Raw genomic sequence first — 21,029 nt, forward strand, 5'->3', positions numbered from 1 at the left:
GCGTTCAGCTTTACAGAGCCACTGCAATCTTCGCAAAGCTTGGGCCTTACATTCTTAGAAGTCCATTTCCACAGCACAGGTGCAGTCATTGATAAAGTATGCAAACACTGAACTCGGTGGCTCCTCTCCCATCTCCAGGATCCTTGTGGCTACAACTGAGATTTTGATAGTAACCCAATCCATCCATCCATAAATGAAAATGATGGGAACATGAGCATTGGGGGGGGGGGGGGAGAGACATACATCCAATACAAAGATGAAGCAAATTGAGCCCTGGCCTAAGTAACTAGGCAGCATCCCCATGAATCACTCCCTAATCCTTATCCATTGTTGTTCCTCTATATATTTCTGAAACAGCCTAGGGGGTGGGACATGTCTGGCTGTCCAAGTTGGAATAGAGCCAATCGGTGCAGCCAGCTTTGTCTTGACTGGCCCTGCCCCTGCGGTTCTCGCCCTCCGGCCCTGGACTCTAGCCTCTTTGCTCTCAGACGCCTCAGTGCCTGGAGCCAACAGCAGGTGAGAGGGCCCTGGCCAAAGGGTGGTGGAGCTTGCTAACGAGGGCCTCCCGGCCTGCTGACTGCCTGCTAAGGAGCTCTGTCTTGGCCCTGCTAACAAGCTGCCCAGCCCCTGCACGTCCCATTTGATCTGGCTGTCAGCTGCAGCTCAAAGCCACCTTAAGCTGCCTGGCCAGAGGCCAGGGGAGGGGACCCTTTCAGGGCCCATTCTTAGGAACGGGCTCTGAAGCTAATTCTAAAATAATGTGCAAGATAAGGCCAGAAATACAGCAGAATATATATAAAATAGGGACCAATCCTGTTGCATTCAGGAATACAACAGGTGCTAGATTGGGGGGGGGAGAACTCTGGAGGGCCTCCCCCCTCCCCCCAGGACCTGGAATGGATGCAGGCAGCTGTTAGTGAACTCACTGGTAGGGGCAGCTCTCAGGAAGCAGGGATCTGCAGCCTCCAAGCCTCAGTGGGAATGGAAGGAGGAGGGGGTGGTCAGGGGTGGGGGACGGAAGGCAGTTGGCTGTCAGACAGGCAAGCCGGTTGGAAGAGGAGGCACTCAAGCGAGGCAGCCTCCATGAGTGGGTGTTAAGCCATGAAACACACTCCTCCTCACTCCTTACCAGAAATATTAAGTGGAAGAGGTTAATTAATGGGGAAGTATATGTTCACCAAACGCACTTTTATCAAACTAATGATGAGTATAACAATTCTAAAGGGAACTATTTCATGGCAAACTAATTGTTGCTACTTAGCAACGCCTGGCTTTGTGATTTGCAAGTGTGATGAACCTGAACAGACCTGATTAGCAGTAGTCCATTAATCCCTTTAACAGCAAGGCGTCCAAATCGCCACCAAGAGCTGAGCCGTTCAGCCGTCTGCAGTAGGAATGAAAACTCCCACCGCCCAAGACCTTTCGGCTGCAATTCACAACCCGTAACGTTTCTTTTCTTTCATGAAACCCGTCCATTAGGAATGTGTATTTAAATAAGAATCCTTTGTCGTGAACGTTGCCCAGCGGTTCCCCCAGCACCGCACCTCCACATCCACACACAAAATAGAAGGTGGAATTGTATTGCAGCTGTTCAACAGGGCAGGCACGGGTGTGCGTGTGTGTGTGTGTGTGTGGGGGGGGGGGAGTTTCCTACAGCCGTATGGGACTGTCCCTCCCTGAGTTTCTCGCGCGCTCGCTGCCCTCGCACCCTCCCCTAACTTTATCCTGGAGCTGCGACAAGTGAGAGAACCTGGCCTGCCCAGTCATCTTGGCACCCGGAACCGACTGTCTGGGCCGGTGCTGACGGGAAGGGAGGATCAAGATACCGGTTGCAAATGAGGAAACAGAAAAGTAGGAGCTGCGCAATGGTTACGGCGACAGCCGTGGGGATGCAGCCCCCAAAGGAGGAGACCTTGCGCTGCTGGGAGCGGTAAAGTAAAAGGGCTTCCCGCCCCTCTTCTGCCTGTTGCTTTAGAGCACGTACGAGGCGGCTACGGCGCCCGCTCGCGTAGCTGTGGATCGTGGGACGCGCCGAGGGTCGCTAACTCACGCCTCTCCAGTCAGTCACGAAGACGCCGTCTTTGCCTGCCGATTACTAATGTGATATTAACACTGAGTTGATTGCAAAGGCCGTCATCCTTCCGCAGTCTTTTCTCAAGGACGCGCGCGCGACAGCTCAGTCACGCTCGCTTCTCTCTCTCTTGCACCCACAGCCTTCCGTTTGCCTGGATCGAGGGCATTCCCGTCAGTACAGAGGAGGGGAGGGGAGCGGAGCGAAAGTCCGGGAAACGGGATCCAATGAAGTTTCTCACAGGAGAACAAGAAAACCTCCCCTCCCACGGAGTCCTAGAAAATGGGTTTGGGATTGTAGTTTAAACGTGTCTCTGCTACACAATAAACAGAGTCCAGTGGCACCTTTAAGACCAACAAAGATTTATTGCCACTGGACTCTGATTATGTTTTGTTGTGTTGCTTCAGACCAACAGGGCTACCCACTTGAATCTACAATAAACACTCACTCTAGTATCCCCCTATTCTAACTGGTCAAGCTTATTATTGTCAAGCTTACAGAGTTGTATATAGCTTACCGTGCTCGACCTTTCCACAAAGTGTTTGATACTGGTGTGTTTGGGCTGCTATGTATGTTAATATTATGCAAGGCTCATATTGAACCAAAAATAATGAACTGGGAGGGGTGGGTCCCAGTGAAGAAACAAATATAGAAAAATATAGACGCACTGAGAAACCAATATGGCAATAAAATATCCAAATTGGACTGATATAGAGTCTTCTCTCTTCAGTAATTCTTTTATTCTTATTATTTCACACAAGTCCTGACGCCATAAGCTAAGTTTAGCTATCGTGAGCATGACCTTATACTCTATTAAGAGATTCCTTAATAAGTTGAAGTTGGTCCTTAAATATAAAAAACATTGTCCCTTGAAAAAGCTGTAAGACGAAACGTGTTGGGACTTGTGTGAAATAATAAGAATAAAAGAATTACTGAAGAGAGAAGACTCTATATAAGTCCAATTTGGATATTTTATTGCCATATTGGTTTCCCAGTGCGTCTATATTTTTCTCATATTGAAGGGCAATTTGAATTCCGTGTGGTTTTCCAAGGGTTGATAGGGATGAATGAAAAAGGCTTTCCAATTGGGGTTGCCAGCTCAAGTCTGGGAAACTGCTTGAGAGTTGGGATCAGTTTGTGGAGGGAACTCAGCGGGGCTGTAATGCTGTAAAATCCACCATCCAATTCCTCCACAGCAGCCTTTCTCAACTTTTTTTATCATTGAGAAACCCTTGAAACATTCTTCAGGCCTTGACAAACCCCAGTTGTGGTATTTGGAAGCATAGCTGTGTATATGCCCACCCAGGTCCCTCCCCTTCCCCTTAAAATAATTAACTCCCACCCACTCAGGAAACCCTTCCAGGGCCATCAAGAAACCACTGGGTTTCATGAAACTCTGGTTGAGAAAGCTTGCTCCAGAGGAAGAGAACCTCCTGTTTTGGAAATGAGCCCTAACAGTGGGGAAACGCCAGGCCCCTCCTTCAGATCGGATTGCCTATTTGCACTGTCAGTGAGGAAGGCGGGGGAGCTTTGAGAAGTGAATCCAAATAGGATGCCCTCATAATAAAAGGCATGGCCTATTTATGATTGTGAAAGTTGGACCATAAGGAAGGGGGAGCATCAAATAATTGAGACTTTTGAACTCTGGTGCTGGAGAAGACTCTTGTGAATCCCTTGGACTGCAAGGCGAACAAACCGGTCAGTCCTAGAATCATAGAAGCATAGAATAATTGAGTTGGAAGGGACCTCATGGGTCATCTAGTCCAACCCCCTGCACTATGCAGGACACTCACAACCCTATTGCTCATCCACTGTAACCTGCCTCCCCCTTTAACCTTCACAGACGCTGCCTCTCCATCAGATGCTATCCAGCCTCTGTTTTAAAATTTCCAAAACTTGAGAACTCACCACTTCCCAAGGAAGCCTGTTCCACTGAGAAACCGCTCTGTCAGGAACTTCTACTGGATGTTTAGACAGAATTTCTTTTGAATTAATTTCACCCCATTGGTTCTGGTCTGTCCCTCTGGTGCTAGAGGAAACATCTCTGCTCCATTCTCTACATGACAGCCTTTTGAATACTTGAAGGTGGTTATCAGATCACCTCAGTTGTCTCCTCTCCAGGCTAAACAGACCAAGCTCCCCCAACCTTTCCTCATACATCTTGGTCTCCAAACTCCTCACCATTCATCCACCACCCTCAACACCATACCTCTGGTTTACATGATTTCCTTCCTGGTCCCTCACCCCTTCCTCAGACACACACCCAGACTCCCTCCTCCGTTCTTCCCGGACTCACCCTCATTGCAGCGCTGGCCCAGGTGACTTCTGCCCTGCCCTAGAGGAGATCAGCCCTGCCTGCTCCTTAGAAGGCCAGATCCTGAAGATGAAACTCAAATACTTTGGCCACCTCATGAGAAGGAAGGACTCCCTGAAGAAGAGACTAATGCTAAGAGTGATTGAGGGCAAAAGAAGAAGGGGACGACAGAGAATGAGGTGGCTGGATGGAGTCACTGAAGCAGTCGGTGCAAGCTTAAATGGACTCTGGCGAACGGTAGAGGACAGGAAGGCCTGGAGGATCATTGTCCATGGGGTCGCGATGGGTTGGACACGACTTCGCAAGTAACAACAACAAATTTATGATTGAGAGAGGAATGGCCTGTTTATGGAAATTGGGCTATAAAGTGAAACTACCTTACACTGAGTCCAGTATTGTCTGTTGTGACTGGCAGTGGCCCTCTGGGGCAGAGGAAGGTCCTCCACAACACCTGCTGCCCAAGAGTCCTTGAACTGTCAGTGGCAGAGAGTGAAGCTACTTTGCTTTTAAGATTCCATTTCTAATGAACAAGACTGAAAGATATATGATAGAAAATTGGAACTGAAAGATGTATGCTAGAAATTTTATTGCTTTTCTTGCATAGCAGCATGCAGCTCTTTTGCCTCTCTGTCCTATCTGATCAAACAGGTTTTTGTAACACCTACAGAATTTCTCTAGCTGAGACAACCATGCCTCTATTGCATTATAACTAGCGTTCTAGTTCAAAAGAAACGTTCTTGCATGTCCCCAGCCCTGTTCTTAGCCCTGAAATAAACTACTTCTATTGCATTCCCTAGGGATCAGGCCCGGCTGAAGGCAGATGTGATTGAGCAAGATACAGAGGAGTGGCAAAGCAATCCCTCCTTTGCTGGGTTGGAAAGAGTTGGTGGGATGGACCTGTCTTACGTCAAAGGAGATGACACAAGTGCCTGTGCTTCACTGGTAGTCCTCAGCTACCCAGACCTTGAGGTAGCAGACTTGGAAAAGGAATACTGTTCTCTAGGATGGTGTTGAGCAGGGGTAGTCAACCTGTGGTCCTCCAGATGTCCATGGCAGGAGCTCATGAGAATTGTAGTCCATGGACATCTGGAGGACCACAGGTTGACTACCCCTGGTGTTGAGAGCATAATGGGGAATCTCTGGGAACCTGCTCTGAAAACTATAGCTGGTGCAAAGTGTGGTCGCCCGGGTTCTCACAGGGCCCTGACCCCTGCCCGATGGAATGAGCTCTCAAGTGAGATCAGGGCCCTGTTGGAACTCTCTTGAGTTCCGCAGGGCCTGTCAGACAGAGCTCTTCCGTCAGGCCTATGGTTGAGGCCAGCTGGACAATAAACATGGCATCCAAATCTCGAATCTCTGTTCTGCCTTCTCCTGCCTCCCTTTTTCTCTGGTTCCTCCAATTTTTAAATTCCAGTTGGCTACATGTCATTACTATTGCTGATGTGACACTGATAATTGCGGTTTAAAACAGTTTTAACTTGTTTTAGTATTTTAACTTATTGTAATTGTATTAATCTGTTGATTCTATATGTTTAAACTGACCCAAGACAGTTTTACTGAGAAGGGTGGTATATAAATCTCAAAATAAATAAATTGACAGAGATAGATTGGTGGGTTGCAGGAAAATGGTATCTGTAAGTTTGGAATAAAATGTAAGGGTGGGTTGATATTCCCCAAGATGTTGCACTTCTAAACATTTTCAAGTGTCTGCAAAATTTACCCTGTCTCATTTTATAAGAAATTCAAAAATCTGCAGTCATAGGTTTGCTTTGCTATGAATTTGAGTTAACAGCAATTACACCCCTGAAAGTTTTTCTTTACAGGTTTTTAATTTGTTAAAAAAATGTATGTAGGTGCCTTGAAGGAACTCCATCAGAAGAATGAGTATTAAAAAATAATGTTCATCACTCTAAAACTAAACATTTGGAACCCCAAAATATAGCTTGTCCTTGTATAGCGTGCCTCACGTGTTTTAAATGAGCTGGCAAATGCTGATAAATTAAAAAAATAAATCTTTATTATGAGGAGATTTCTCTTTCAATAATTTCTTTTTGTTTAGTATTCTGCAAGTGAATGCAACTTTTGTTTGGTTTTCGTTTCTGTCAGCAATCAAAGCTGAAACACTTAAAGGCTGAAAAATGGGCACTGTTTCATTATGCTTTACATGCAAAAAAACCAAGAACATGGTCTGTTCTCTGCTATATTTTATCTAAGTGTGTCAGGTGTTCTCCAGAAACTGGTGGTAGGTTAATGGAATAAGCTGAGCAGAAAGGAATTAGGCTTCTTTTCAGCATTGAGGTTTGGTGGGTAAGGAAACACCTAGTCAACAGGCCATCAGATAAAGAAAGGCTGAGCTTCACCAGCTTGCTAGCCCAGATGACTGTGTGAGCCTACGGTAACATCCAACACAGAATTTCTGTGGGTGAAGGGATTTTGATCCCCAGAGTGCACCTTTATGTCCTTCCCTCTCCTGCTGAGGTCAAAAAGTCCTCCCACAATGCTGTTCCTGAGGGTCCCCTGTCCCACAAGAGCAGCTTTTGAGGTGCAGCGGGAGAAGGGAGGCAGAGAAAAGTCATGCTTGGTGCACAGAAATTGCTCAGCATGCAGGAACGTTCCGTTAGATCCAAGCCGTTCTTTTTCTCCTAACAAAACTTGTACTTGTCATGAGCAGGAAAGTCACTTGTTCTACATTCTCCCTCCATCTCAGGTGCTGTATGAAGATTGCCGCATGGTGGTCATCCAGGCCCCCTACGTGGCAGGCTTCTTGGCTTTCCGAGAAGCCCCTTTCCTTGTGGAAGCTGTGAAACGGCTGGAGGAAAACCAACCTGACCTCAGGCCTCAGGTGTGGTGCTTTCCATTTCTTTAATGGGGAGTTATTTCATGCCAAAGACGCCTGTCTGTAAATTATGCCTTTTCCAGTTACTCTGGGCCCCAGGCCAGGCTCTATTTTACAGGAGTGTTAGGCAGTCTGCCAGCTCAAAAAAGCATTTGGAGCAGTGTGAACATTGCTGCTTTTGGAGGGGACCGTTCCAGCAGCCAGATTCCTCTGTTGTCAGTACTAGTCTGCATGCTTACAGAGTCAGTCAGTGTGGATTTGTAGGAATACTTTCCAGGGAAGCAAAGCATGTGCAGAAAGCCACAGAGCAGCCTGTCACCTCAGAACTTGACTGAAGGGGTCCAAGTGGCCTCAAAAATGAGGGACCTAGAGATACCCAAAGATGCTATTAGAGTTCCCTTACACAAAGAGATAAGGCTGAAAGCAGGTACTACTAGAATAGGAGGATCTGTTAGCAGCCAGACCCCCCCTTGCTTTGAAGGGAAGTTGCCCTTTGTTACGTTGGCTGCATCATGATCATATATTGCTCTGCTCTTGCATGTTGGCACCAGAAATGTCCAAATGTGTGTCAGTTTCACCAAAGGCTGACCTGCAATGTCTGTCCTCGGGCAGAAATAGGAGAAAGTACTCTCCAGCCAAATGCCATCCTTTTCAGGAGTGGCCAGGGTTCCTCTGGTGACACTGTCAGCCCTCAGGACACTGTATCCCACCTCCCACAAAAAATACCTATCTGCCAGTCAATAATGCACCAAGGAATGCACTAATCCTATCACTCTTGAAGTGCTCCTTCCTTTCCTGCCTCACCTACCTGACAAGCTCTATTGGCAGAGCAGGGATTTGAACAAGCATCTAATAGGTCCCAGACAAACACTGTCACCACAACACCAGAGGAGTAGGTGTTCTCACCTCCGTTTGCCATTGAGAAAAGAGCTTTTGTCTCCTTGTAGATCCAGAATTTAAAGTCTCCTGCCATGCTTCATCTCTTACTTTTGTGTCCTTTTATTGCTTTGTTAGGTCCTCCTTGCGGATGGAAATGGCATCCTGCATCACAGAGGTAAGGCTCCTGAACAAGCATCTAGACACAGTTCGGTTTCTCTGCTTAGTTTCTAATCCCACCTGAGAGTTCTTGAAACATCGGCCTGGGAAGTCTCCAGACGAGCTTCTCATTGGTGAAGCGGAGAGCACTTCCAGCCCGCTCCCCTTCTCCTCTGGATACTTCTAGCTCTCATTTCCTCACAGCCAGACCCTGGAGCATGTTAGATAGCTCTTTTCCCTGGCTGCTTTCCTCCTACCTCATCTCTTTTACACTTCTTCCCTTGACAGGGTTTGGCATTGCCTGCCATCTTGGTGTGCTCACCGGTCTGCCTTGCATTGGAGTGGCTAAAAATCTCCTGCAGATTGATGGACTGTCCAATGATGAGCTACACAAGGAACAAGTAAGTCTGGAGTAAGAATGTGTATTCCTCAGTATGAATTGTGCTACGGAGTAGAGGGAGCTGCTGTTTGCCGTTTTGCTCATCATGGGGCCTTGTAGTTGCAGGAGAAGTTGTAAGGATGTGGGGATGGGGGATGGGGGGTGGGGTGAGATAGCAACTGCAGCTCCAACCATTTCCAGCAGAAGAGAGCTACTGAAAATCAAAATGATGACAGTGTTGGGCATTTATTTATTGTTTTAGCACTTTATTACCCTGCCTTCCTTCCAAGGAGCTCAGGGCAGCATGCATCCTCCCTCCTTCCTTTTATCCTCATAGCAACCCTGTGAGGTAGATTAGTCTAAAACAGAGCAACTGGCCTAAGGTCATCCAATAAACATCATAGCAGACTGGGGTCCTGAACCCAGGTCTCCTAGTTCCTAGGAAGGCACTCTAACTATTGCACCAAGCTGGCTTTAGATACAGTGTTCGTGCATGTGTGCGCACACCCTTGGGCTGCTTCATACATTGAGCAATGTGCATTGCCTACCATATAGTCCTGACCTCTTGGGATAGGTATCCATATCACATTTATGCATTTCTTGCATGTGCCAACTGCATTTTTGTATGCCAGTCTAAAGCAGTTTACATGCGCATGTTTAAAATGCAACCTGAGAAGTGGCTCTTGAATGAGAAGTTTTCTGCAGGGAAGAGATCTACAAATGAGACTCCATCTCTGGCCACTTGGGTCCTAGCCTCTTTATTCAGTAATTACTGTACTGAGCACCAGGCCCGAAATGCCTGACTGGCTGTTTAACCGACTGGGGAAGTTCTTGGTGGCCAGGAGCAGGCTGATCCAAATGGGCTCTGCTGTGCTGCCGAGACGCTGCAGGTTCTGCTCAGCTTGCCCTGAGCCAGGGGGATACTCGGCTTCCTCCTGAGTTACGTAATGGCCCAGTCCACCCTTGCCAGCTGCTGTGATCCCAGTCTTTCTCATCCAGAGTAGTCGTGGGAAGTCTGATCCAAGCACCGGCACCCATCCTGTCACATCTCTTCTTGCCTCCCAGATCCGGGACCTGCAGGCAGGAGGAGACACATTCCCTCTCTCAAGTACTTCAGGGAGAATCCTGGGCATGGTAAGAAGGCCATCTACTAACCTCATGGGCATCCAGTGGAGAATGAAGCTGGTGGGCAGTAGATTCAGGATGGACAAAAGGAAGTTCTGTTTTCCCCCATGAGTGGTTGAAATGGCAGAGAATGTAGCGAAGGCCTCCAGCACAGATTGCTATAAAGGGCGGTTGAGGCAAGGAACCTCTGAATCCCAGGGCCAGGAGGCAACATCAGGGGAAGGCTTTGGTCTCTATGGTCTGAGGAAGTGGTGGGCCACTCTCTAAGACAGGATGCTGGACAAATGGACCACTGGCTGGATCCAGTAAAGCTCTTCTTGTGTTAAGTGAGAAGCGTAAGAAGTAGAGAGCCACTGCCAAATATATAAGCCCAAAGAGGAATAGGTATTTGCTGCTCCTGTATTGTACTCCATCCTTTGCTTGCTGCCAGTCAGCTTTCATCTGGGATTCACTTTCAGCAGAGCATTCCCACAAAATGCATAATGAGACTGTGCTGTCACCTAGAGTAGAACGGGTGCTGTACAAACTCTTCCTGGCCCCTGAATGCAAAGGAAGACACATTTCTCTATGATCCTAGAAGAGATGGAGTCTCAAAGGCTGGCAGGGGGCACCTCTCTTAAGAAGAGTCTGGAGATACACTTTGGAACCACCAGCATCCACTAGGGAATATTTTGGCACATGTTCTTGGATTTGAAGGGGGTGTGGATGTGAGGCCCACTTCTGTCACAGCAGAACAAAGTTTGAGTCCAGTGGCAACTTTAAGGCAAACTAAATTTTCTTCAGAGTATAAGCTTTCATGTGCTCAACACACTTCCACAGACACAATGAAAGGGGAATTACAAATCCACATATTGTGCTGGCTCATGCTGCAGTCCGATGGTGTGAGGTTTCACCAAGAGTAGCTGGCCGATTCAAGCAGAGCCGGTCAGAAGGGAAGCAGAGTCAGAGAGAGCAGAGTCCAAAGCAGTCAGGCCAGGGCAGTCCAAGAGTCAAAGCCCAACAGGTTTGTTCCGAGGTCAGAAGTTTCAGGAATCAAGCAAGGTGGGTGGCAGCAATCACAATGCACAATTGTGCCTGCATCTGTTTCCTGTCAAAGCAGCCCTTGAATAGTTCCTCATGCAGATGCCAGCTCCCATCCTGAGAAGACAGGTTAGTCTCAAGCAGGTGCTGTAACTGTGCGCTGTGCCTTTTAGTCTGCAATTTACTTCTTAGACATGCCTGTGTGTTTCTACAGGTGACTCTGGTGAGCTAACAGCCTGAGTTCCTTCAGGTGACTCCAGTGTGGCAGGCCGGGAGGGATGAGGCTGAGGGGCTTCTGCAGACACTTCCACAGCAGCTTGCCCTTCCATCTCACCCTGCTGGGATTCTGCCTGGGTCAAGCTCTTACTGCTCAGCTCTTCTTCTGAGGCTGACCCACGGCACATATAGAGGCAGGGGATGAGCCATAAATTAGTCCACACCCTCTGCATATATATGTGGACTTGTAATTCCCACTTCAATGTGTCTGAGGAAGTGTGCTGTGCCGACAAAAGCTTACACTTGGAAAGATATTTTATTAGGCTTAAAGGTGCCACAGGACTCAAACTCCGTTCTGCTGCTTCTGACCCACATGAGTCTGTCTTTCGTCACCGCAGTCACTGGTCTCAAACTGCATAGGAACGTCCCTTGAGAAGCAGTCCCAAGAACAGTAGTTTTCATTCTGCAGCACCTATCAGGCATGCCCCTTCAGTCCCACCAAATTCTTGGCTCTTGCATAGCCTCCCTCCTCTTCCACCACTATCATCAGTCTTCCACAAACTCAGAAAATACCAGCTCTGCTTCTGCCCCCAATTGTGCTATTTTGCCTTCAGTCTCAGGATGCAAGGGTGCTTGCAGAACAACAAATGATACATGTTAACGAAGCCTTCAGTTCCCTCCCTTTTGCCTTGAATCCTCAACGACCACTCTGCAAGCTAGCCTGAATTTTTACCTCTGACTGGGGCCACTATATGTGCTGGCATCCTTAAAGGAATACAGAAGAGGAGGTGCTGAGAAATAGAAGGCAGAGAGAAGGCAAGCTTGGTGCCTCTAGCATGATGGGCCTTCTAAAGCAGCACTTCTGATATAATGGTGGCGAAGCCAAAAATCTGGTCTTTATGTTCTTGTTAACCCACCACTCTTGATTGTGCCAGCTCTTTGGGTTGTCCTGTGGCAATATAATGGATACTTTGAATGTTTCTTACCTTGATAGGCCCTGCGCAGCTATGCCAAGAGCACAAAACCCGTGTATATCTCCGTGGGTCACAAAATGAGTCTTCAGTCAGCCGTGCGTCTCGTTTACTCCTGCTGCAAGTACCGGGTTCCTGAGCCCATCCGCCAGGTGCATACAGGTTCTGCAGTTAGAACTGCATTATCAACTGCTTCAGCCTAGGGGCTAAGTCAGTCTTTCTCAGCTTTTGTTGAGAAACCCTTGAAACATTCTTCAGGCTCTGAGAAACCCCAGAAGTGGCACAATTGTGCAGAAAATGGTTGGGAAGCATAGCTGTGTACATGCCCACCCGGGGCCCCTCCCCTTCCCACTCCCTCCACGCCCATCATTGGCCATTTGGGAGGGGGGGGAAGCTGGTCAACATGACCATATATGGGCATATCACCCAATAAGAGAGACCTTGCTGGAATCAGAAAGGGCTTGCAGCATAGTCCTTCCACCAGCAGCCAGCCAGGTGCATCTGGAGGCTCAGAAGCAGTATGTGAAAGTGACAGGTAGCACTGGCTCTTTGTCCTGTAGATCTGGCAGTCAGAGTTTCTGTGTATGGAGTCTCCATTTAGCATCGCAGCCCGTCCTCTGTGAATTTGTCTATTCCGTTTGTAAAGCTCTTCATACAATATCTTACTATGCCATATCTTACAGTAGTAAACTCTATGTTGGGTAAAGAGAGACTTCATCTGTGAAGTCTGTGAAGCATTTCTCAATATCCACAGAATTAGGGAATGAAAAGGATCTGGACCTGTCTCTTTCCTTATCTAATGGCTATGGAAGAGGAGGCAGTTTCTTGCTTAGTGCTTCTCCCTTCCAGCAGGTCTAGGTCTGGACACACTTGTGTAGTCACCAAACTGGTGGAGGAGGATGATTGCAATTGAAAAGCTCCTTGAAGAGGCTGAAGGAAAAGTAGTGGAAGACGATCATAAGATGTTAGAGATCTGGGATTCTGGAGGGCTGTGAGTGACTCTTTTTCTAGGCTGAGAGGAAGAATTAACAGTGCTTGGAGAAGGAGGGCCAGTGGTTGTGGGACCCTGCTGGGATGGTCTGGAGCAGGGGTATTCAAACTGCGGCCCTCCAGATGTCCATGGACTACAATTCCCAGGAGCCCCTGCCAGCAAACACTGGCAGGGGCTCCTGGGAATTGTAGTCCATGGACATCTGGAGGGCCGCAGTTTGACTACCCCTGGTCTGGAGTTTTCAGAGGGAATGTGATGGGGCCTAGAGATGATCACCTAACTCCAGTAGGCCTGCTAACATATGCAGGGTAAGCATTGACAGGGGAAGTACTAAGCTATTGCAGAGGCTCTTGTATTAAACCACCCTGGGCCATATGGGAGGACGGTATAAACATCTAAATAAATAAATATTTCTACTATTGTCAGTAGCATCCGGAAGATCATCAGCTGTTTTTCTTAAGTGTTAAATGTGCACCCTTTCAGGTCCTACTGACTTTGATTAATGGCATTGCCTTCTCTCTATCACGTTTGTATTCCATGTCCCTCCACCCCCACAAATAATAGTAACACAATAGTATGTGACCCTTGCCAACTCAGTCAAGAGCCTCAGGGTTATACTGGACCCAGCATTATTGCTGGTGAAACAAGTGAATGCAGTTGCAAAAAAAAAAATCTTTCTTCCAGCTCAGCCTTGCCTGAAAGACTAACCTTGAGAGCCCTGATCTGGCCATCTGGATCTGTGCCACTACTGTAATGCATTGTGTATTGGTTTCCCATTCAAACTCAGTTTGGGAACTCAAAATGGGCACAGAATGCCACAGCTCAGCTATTATTTGGAGCTAGACTAGAAGAAGCATGCATATTTCTCCTGTTCTGCAGTCACTCCACTAGCTGCTCATCAGCTGCTGGACCCTCATTTCTGTGACACGGTCTCCCCTCCCCATCCCACCCCACCCCTATGTTCCAGTGTGACTGTTTACGTGCTGGCCGGGCAGGTCAGATGTACTGCTGCCACAGCAGCAGTGCGGTTCAGAGGAGCAACCTTGAGCTGGAGCAGCTGCTGAACACAGCCTGAACTGAAAATGGGAGTTCCTGCAGCCACAGGCTGCACTGAAAGGAGTGTCTCAGTTAGCAGAGTTATAAACAAGCCATAAAGTCAACACCAGGGGATTACCAGAGCTGGGGGTGTCCAAAAGCAAGCCGAGAAGTCAGAGTCATATAATCAAGGTTGCAGGACGGGAGTTTCCAAATGCAAGGTCAGAGTTCCAGTCCAGGGTCATCAGGAGATTCAAGGTATGCAGGTGGAGTCAAGCTTGACACAGTTTGCTTCTCAGGCATGCCTTACATCCAGCGTGTCGTTTGCCTGGGGATTGCTTCTGCAACTACTCAGAATTTGCTTCCTGTGTTTTTTAAAGTGGGGCCTAATGGGGTCTAAATCAGGGCTGGCCAATGCAGAAATGTGTGCAACTGGGTTTTTCCCCATGCCTGACACTTTGAGTAGTTTGGGCATGCCCCTTTGCTCATCGCCATTCTCCTTCCCCCCTCCCTTTCTCCCCTTCCTGAGGGAAAGGTGCCTTAGCACTCCCCTCTTCTATCTGCTGTGTGTGCCCAAGATTGCCTCCCTCCCTTCCCCAGCTGGTAATCAAAATAAATAAATAAATAACAAGGTTATCACGTTACAAGATTGCTTTAAAAAAATTAGGAACAGTGAAAGCCACGGGGACTGGCCAGATGCTACTGGGGGCAATGATGGCATATGCCCAAGAAGCTAAGGGAAAAGAGAAAGGGGAAAAAGAGATTTTATACCATAGGCATATTCTCTCTCTCTCTCTCTCTCTCTCTCTCTCACACACACACACACACACATGCACAAACACAAGTGTGTTGGTTTCCTATCAGACTTCCTCCCTAACCCTGTTCATGGCATATTTTGCCTAAGCATGAAGGGACCAATCCTAAGCAGATGTGCTTGGACGTAGTGCCCATTTAACCCATTGAGGCTTAGCCTAGAGAAGATTCCTTCGGTTCACAGCCTGAAATGGCAGCCCCATGCTTGGGGGGGGGGGGAGTGCCATGGAAGCCTTCCTCGCTTTTGGAGATGGAGAACCTTCTCCCAATTCCCCCCAGGTGACCCCACCTCCTCTCCCTCTGGGCCGCTTCTCTCCCAGCCCAGCCCAGCCTAATAGGCCCATGGGGGGAGGGGGGCTCCTTCTCTGGCTTCTTGGCAAGGCCTCTCTCCCCTCCACCTCATTGCCTGTGGATTGTGGCTTGAGAAGCAGCACGTGAGAAACTGAGTCTCTCCAGTCTGCTGCCAAGGCTCATGTACACAACATGCCCGCCCTTTGCTGCCCCAAGGGTTCAGCAGTGCCTTGGGGCAGCAAAGAATGGTCACATTGCACCCGGAGGAAGAGCAGGTGGAGTCATCTGGGGGGAACTGGGAGAAGGGGCTCTGTTTCCAATGGCAAGCGGGGCTTCCACAGCACACCCTTTCCACCCTAGGCACAGAGCTGCCCTTTCAGGCTGTGAGCCAAAGGAGCCTTCCATAGGTAGAAAGCCTGCTGGGTTAAATGGGTATTACTTCCAAGCACATCTGCTTAGGATTTGCTTTGGTGTCTGGGCAAAATATGCCATAATCAGGGTTAGGGAGAAAGGCTGATAGGGTACCAGTGCACTTGTGTTGTTGTGTGTGTGTGTGTGTGTGTGTGAGAGAGAGAGAGAGATTGCCTATGGAATAAAATCCCCCCTTTTCCCTTTCCTTTTCCCTTGGCCTCTTGGGAGTGTGCTGTCATTGCCTCCTCCAGCAGCTGTCACCTGGACTCAGACCCACGACTTTCACTGTCCCTGGTATTTAAACCAAAAGAAAAGCAGACTTTGTGTTTACAATGCAGTAGCATTGTAATGTGATAACTTTGATTTTAGAAAAAACACCAGCTGGGGAAGGGGAGAGGCGATCTTGGTGACAGGATGGTGAAATGGAGGGGTGCAATGAAAAGAAAAGTGCAAGTGGGCACCATTTTGCAAAAATAACCTTTTGGAATAGGGGAAGGGAGCAAAGCATCATGGGAAGCTGCCTCCTTCCAACAATGTGGAAACTACATAGCAAATTACACCCTGGAAAACGAAGGGAGGAAAGCCTAAATGCAAGAAGCAAATTTCAACTCACAACATCCAATTGAAATCCAAAGCAAGGCTAAAACAAGGTATGTCTTGTTTGTGGAAACAGTTATCCTTTAGCAAATTAAACAAGACAGTCTATCTTGATTGCTAGAAATTGTTCCTAAGTTGCTTCCATCAAGTTCTATTTCCTTTTAGCAGCTTGCTAAATGAGGTGCTCACGTTCTGAGAGAAGATCAATTCTCACAAGAACAGGGGCTGGTTAAGATTTTTCCACTGGCAGCAAATCCTTCAAGTGCTTGTTCTTCCTCACTACTAAGCCATGTCTCTCCACCTGCGTCTAAGCAACAGGCATAATCTCTCCATCTATCACACTTCTGCATGCACAGGACCAAACATTTTCCCTGTGAAAACTCCATGTTGATGTATTAAGGTGCCCAGTCAAGTGCAAGATGATGGCACCACGTGAGATCAATCCAGGTACAGCCTGCCAGGGAATAAACATCACCGAGATATGGAAGCCATTGCCCAGCCCTATTCCTTACTGGGCCTCTTTCTTCCTGGGCTTCATCCCACTCTCAGGGCATGGAAATACTTTGCCAGTGGCAGTTCCAGTGAGAGGCTTTGTCCTGCTGACTCTTTAATGGCATCTCAGCTCCTGCATTGACTGCAATGCTGATCTCTTGAGTATTTCCAGAACCCTGCAGAAGGCTGCCAACCAGGGATGCAGTCAGAAGGTGGCAGCACTAGACCACTTACCTGCACCCGTGGCACTGAGAACATGGCATGGAGCCGGCAGGCAGCCTTGAAGGGTGCAACAATGCCTTTAATACAAAAAAACAGAAGTTCCAGAGCTGTGGCTGCTTCACTGACTGTAGCACTAACTGGGGCACAATTGAGCTCGCCTTAGGACAACACACGCCAGTGTTTTCAATCCCCTTCTGTCCCCCATCTTGGGGGCTGCAGCCTCATGCCCTGGCGAGCAGGGTCCTGCTAATGTGAGGCACAGCTAAGCTGTAACCTTGCACAAGCTTGTTGCAGGAAAAGGCAGAATACCCTGAAGCAAATCTAAGAGGGAGTCACAAAATTTGTATTGATTACAAATCAGAGAGTGCAAAAGATTGCTTGCACTTCCCATCCTGCAGTCCTAAGCCGCTTACAGCCCTTCCAAAGAATGCTGTTTTAAATATCTGAAGTGATGGTCACCTTTCCCCCAGCATGCACATTCATCACAATGACTGCAGCGCTAATGAAGCAGACATCAAAGAGCAGAGCAAGAATGAGAGAGCGCTTTCATGTCCCTTTGCACTACCGTGACCATACTAGTTTTCAGTTGAACCTGCTCACCCTCCCTGCTTTCAGCCACACAGTGTTTAGTAACGAAGGGATACATGCATGTGTGAACCAGACTGTAGGAAAACTCAGCGACACAAATTAGGAGCTCTCCTCTGTTCTGCTGAGTCCTTTTGATTGCTGCAGTATGCCTCGTTTGTTGTAGCTGGCTCCTTTCTTCACCACTCTGACTGATATATAGTCCCCTATGAAAAGGGGGGGGGGATCAGGAAGGAAGCTCAGGTGGGATCCTTGGTCCACAGTTCCATGCTTATCAGCCACCAGAAAAAGCAGCTGCTCACCTTTCTCAGTGTAGCGGCAGAACCACCCTGCCTCGGCCTGCATCCCCACTATAGTCATCCTAATATGCCGAAATCTCTTCCCCATAACCTCCATCTGTAATGCTGCTGCTAGTCCAGTCCAAAAATAGATGGAATCTGGGAGGGATTATTAAGGCAACATGATCCATCTTATTGATTAGCCTCTTGGTTTAATAAACTGGGTTAAGCTGACTCTTAGCACAGCATTAGGAGAGAAGACTGGCGAGACATTTGCAGTCTGAGAGGACTTTTTGCTGTGCATCCAATCAGCTTTTTTTTTGGGGGGGGACATTCCTCCTTCCTCAGTTACGTTAAATTGAAAGTCATTCTTGTTGTAACACATAATATGTTCCTTGAGAAAACTATATATCAAATGCCCTAGGACTTAGTGATATATACTGGAATGTACTAACATTCGTGGTTATTAAACTGATCTCAAGACCTCCTCTTTTTCAGCAAAGTAGCAAAGCAACATCCCCCACCTCTTTAACAGGAATTGGTTGTTTTGGTTTTTTTAGTCATCAGGTCCCAGCTGACTACCCTGGGCTGATCCTGCTTAGTGTCCAAGTTTGACAAGATTGGGATAGCCTGGGTTATCCGTGTCAGGGCAGAAATTGATTACTGGCATCTGTTTCCTTAGGGGGCTTGGAAAAACCTTTCACTGCAGACTGTAGCACAACTTACTTGCTTGAGCCATCTGGATTCTTTAAAATTACTAGGCATATTTCTTGCCCTGCAGATGTAGCTGATATGGAGTCAGGCGGACGCTTTCTGCTTGCTGCTAGAGGCAATTCATAATGTAAAAGACAGAGGCTATTTTTGGTTATGGGAAATGGATGCAGAGTAAAGGTTATGAAAATCTGTAAGGGCAATATACACAAATGCAAAACAGGCAAGAGGCATGATATCTTTTGTTGGTCTATATTCTGTTGCAGGAATATGCGAGCCTCAGGCTATACAGAGCCCGTAAACCGCCCTGAGATGGTATTTCCAAAAGGGGCAGTATATAAACAACCTAATTAATAAATAAGAGTCTCCACTTGCTATAATAAAGAGTAGATAACAAAGTTTGCTTCATCCAGCAAGCACAGATAAAAGTCCCCATCCAATCTAATCTCTTATATAATACGGTATAAACTGCTTCCTCACCAAGATCCATTCATATCCCTGTTGTGACTCCCCTTCTACCAAGTAAGTGAGGGTCCTGCCTAGGTGCCGCCTGGGAGGCCTGGAGCAGAGTCCCTCCTCATCTGCCACCTGATGGGTGGAGGAAAAGGGGTTTCTTCAAGTCCTTCTCACTCAGTTTCCCCAGCTCCGTGGAGACTGCGAGCACCTCTTGGCCTCTCCATGGCAGCCTGCTCTGTTTCCCCTCTTGTTCCTTCAGACTTTCTCACTGCTGATTTCCCTGCCTGCTTCCTTAGCTGGTCTTCTGCACTCCTCCTCTCCCTTGTACCCAACCACATCTGTCATGCCTGCTCCACCACTGTCACCACCACAGGAGGACTCATTTGTGCTTGCGCTGCCACCGCTTTCAAAACAGGGTTAGGCGGCAAGGATCCAGGGCGCGATCAGCACAATCCAAGCCCTGAGGAGGATAAGCAGCTGGATCCTAGCTGGGCAGACACTGCCCCTCCTGCCAGGATCACTCCTGCCAGCTTCAGTGGCCCCCTCTAGCCCAGAGAGCACACAGGAGGCAGCACCATTAGGTTGACTTGACAGAGCACCACTGGAGCACCCGGCTCATGTGCTGTCAAGGAAGGTGAGGCCCAGGTAAGGAAACTTCAGCAGATGGCACCTGAGGCCGTGGGTGCAGCCATTTAGATCCCTGCCAGTGGTTGCACTTAAGGAAAGGTGGTGACAGCATTTCCTTGTGTGTTCTTTCATAGTCTTCATCCAGACTAGAGGGGCATGGTCCACCACTAGTTCACAGGAGTTGTTGGCCAGGTAATAGTGCAAGGTCCCGATAGCCCATTTGTTGGTTAAGACCTTACCTTCAACCATGGTGTAGCAGGTTTTGGCTGGGTGTAACTTCCGATTTATGAAGAGCAAGGGCTACTCTACCCCCCTCATGTACTTGGGACAAGAGAGCCCCTAGGACTGTGCTAGAAGTGTCTGTTTGGAGGACAAATGGCTTAGTGAAGTCAGGATTTCAAGGAACGGGGTCCTTAGTAATGGTTTGTTTCAGTAATGTTTTGTTCCATCTGGTGACCAGATAAGGTCCACCAGATTACCTTGGGCTGGCCTTTCCTTAAACAATCCATGAAAGGCACACAACGACTATAGTAGCTCACTAATTCCAGGAACCTCTGGAGTTGTTTCTTGGTGCAGGGTCTGGTGCACTCCTGGATTACCTTGTTTGGTTGGGGCTTTAACTGAGCCACGGTGAAGCCCAAATATTGCAACTCCTGGAACTCCAAATGGCTCTTCTGTGGATTGGCACAAAGCCCCATTGTTTCTAAGGAGTGCAACACCTGGGACAGATGGGAATCCCAGTCTGGGCTGAAGACAATAATGTATGGAAAACACTGTCTTTTCCCAACCTTGCGAGTTCACAGGCACCTACCGATATCCTTTGTCAAGTCTATGGCCGTATGATACTTTGCTTCCCCCAGCTGGTCTATGAGGATGCTGTTACGCCAAATGCGTGTCTGTAAGGACACGTGTCTAAATTTAGTTGTGGGGAATCAGCTAGTAGAGCCAGCAAGAGGCAGCGTGGCGTAACGTGGGACCTTGTATTGCACAGTTTACTGGGTAATTATGTCACTGAGATAGAACCAAGGCAGACAATGATCTAAACATGGAAGAATTTTATTAACAAACACTAATTAGACAAAAGACAACACGTGCGCACTCTAGCAAAGAAATGTACATTCCTAGCCACTAGCACACAAGGAAAAGGCTTATAGGGGAGGAACCTATACTAAGGGTTGATTGGAAGTGATATCTACCTGTCTTCTGGGTGGAGCAGAGTTCCGGAGGTCCAGGGAAGCAATTTGGGGCGACGGACGAGGGACCAAGACGAACGTCGGACAGAGTTTCTGTACCCTAGAAACTGACTGCATTTTGTGACTGTGGGAGCCCAATATTTAAAGGAAATTTGTGACCTGAGGTGATAGGGGGCTGATCCTACCTTGTCCAGGGCTTAGACAAAGAGTTTGATGGCTGGAGCAGGGTCCCAACAAAGAAACGGGTTGCTGAGACAAAGAAACTAGCTGCTGGGAATATGAAGAAATATTTCCTGTCTAGAAGGGCTGATGGCCCATTTCTGGCAAATCCTGGATGATTGCTTGTGCCTGGGGATAGTG

General features: G+C 47.9%; 1 protein-coding gene across 8 annotated transcripts in view; it reads left to right on the forward strand.

Annotated features, from left to right (window-relative positions):
• The first annotated feature begins 1,741 nt into the window (after nt 1-1,741).
• Nucleotides 1,742-21,029, forward strand: part of ENDOV (endonuclease V) — a 55,892-nt gene continuing 36,604 nt past the window's right edge. For 7 of the 8 annotated variants that reach the window (XR_013229470.1, XR_013229472.1, XR_013229471.1 and 4 more), the window contains exons 1-7: nt 1,742-1,930; nt 5,183-5,354; nt 7,093-7,227; nt 8,236-8,275; nt 8,545-8,657; nt 9,701-9,769; nt 11,991-12,119. Coding sequence is in view for 4 of the 8 variants with exons in the window: in XM_077328210.1 (XP_077184325.1) it covers nt 1,836-1,930; nt 5,183-5,354; nt 7,093-7,227; nt 8,236-8,275; nt 8,545-8,657; nt 9,701-9,769; nt 11,991-12,119 (753 nt within the window). In the remaining 4 variants the exon portion in view is untranslated. The remainder of the gene's footprint in view (nt 1,931-5,182; nt 5,355-7,092; nt 7,228-8,235; nt 8,276-8,544; nt 8,658-9,700; nt 9,770-11,990; nt 12,120-21,029) is intronic. The other variant, XM_077328213.1, reaches the window with a different exon arrangement.

Source organism: Paroedura picta, chromosome 3 (genome assembly GCF_049243985.1).
Source record: "Paroedura picta isolate Pp20150507F chromosome 3, Ppicta_v3.0, whole genome shotgun sequence".
NCBI lineage: Eukaryota > Metazoa > Chordata > Lepidosauria > Squamata > Gekkonidae > Paroedura > Paroedura picta.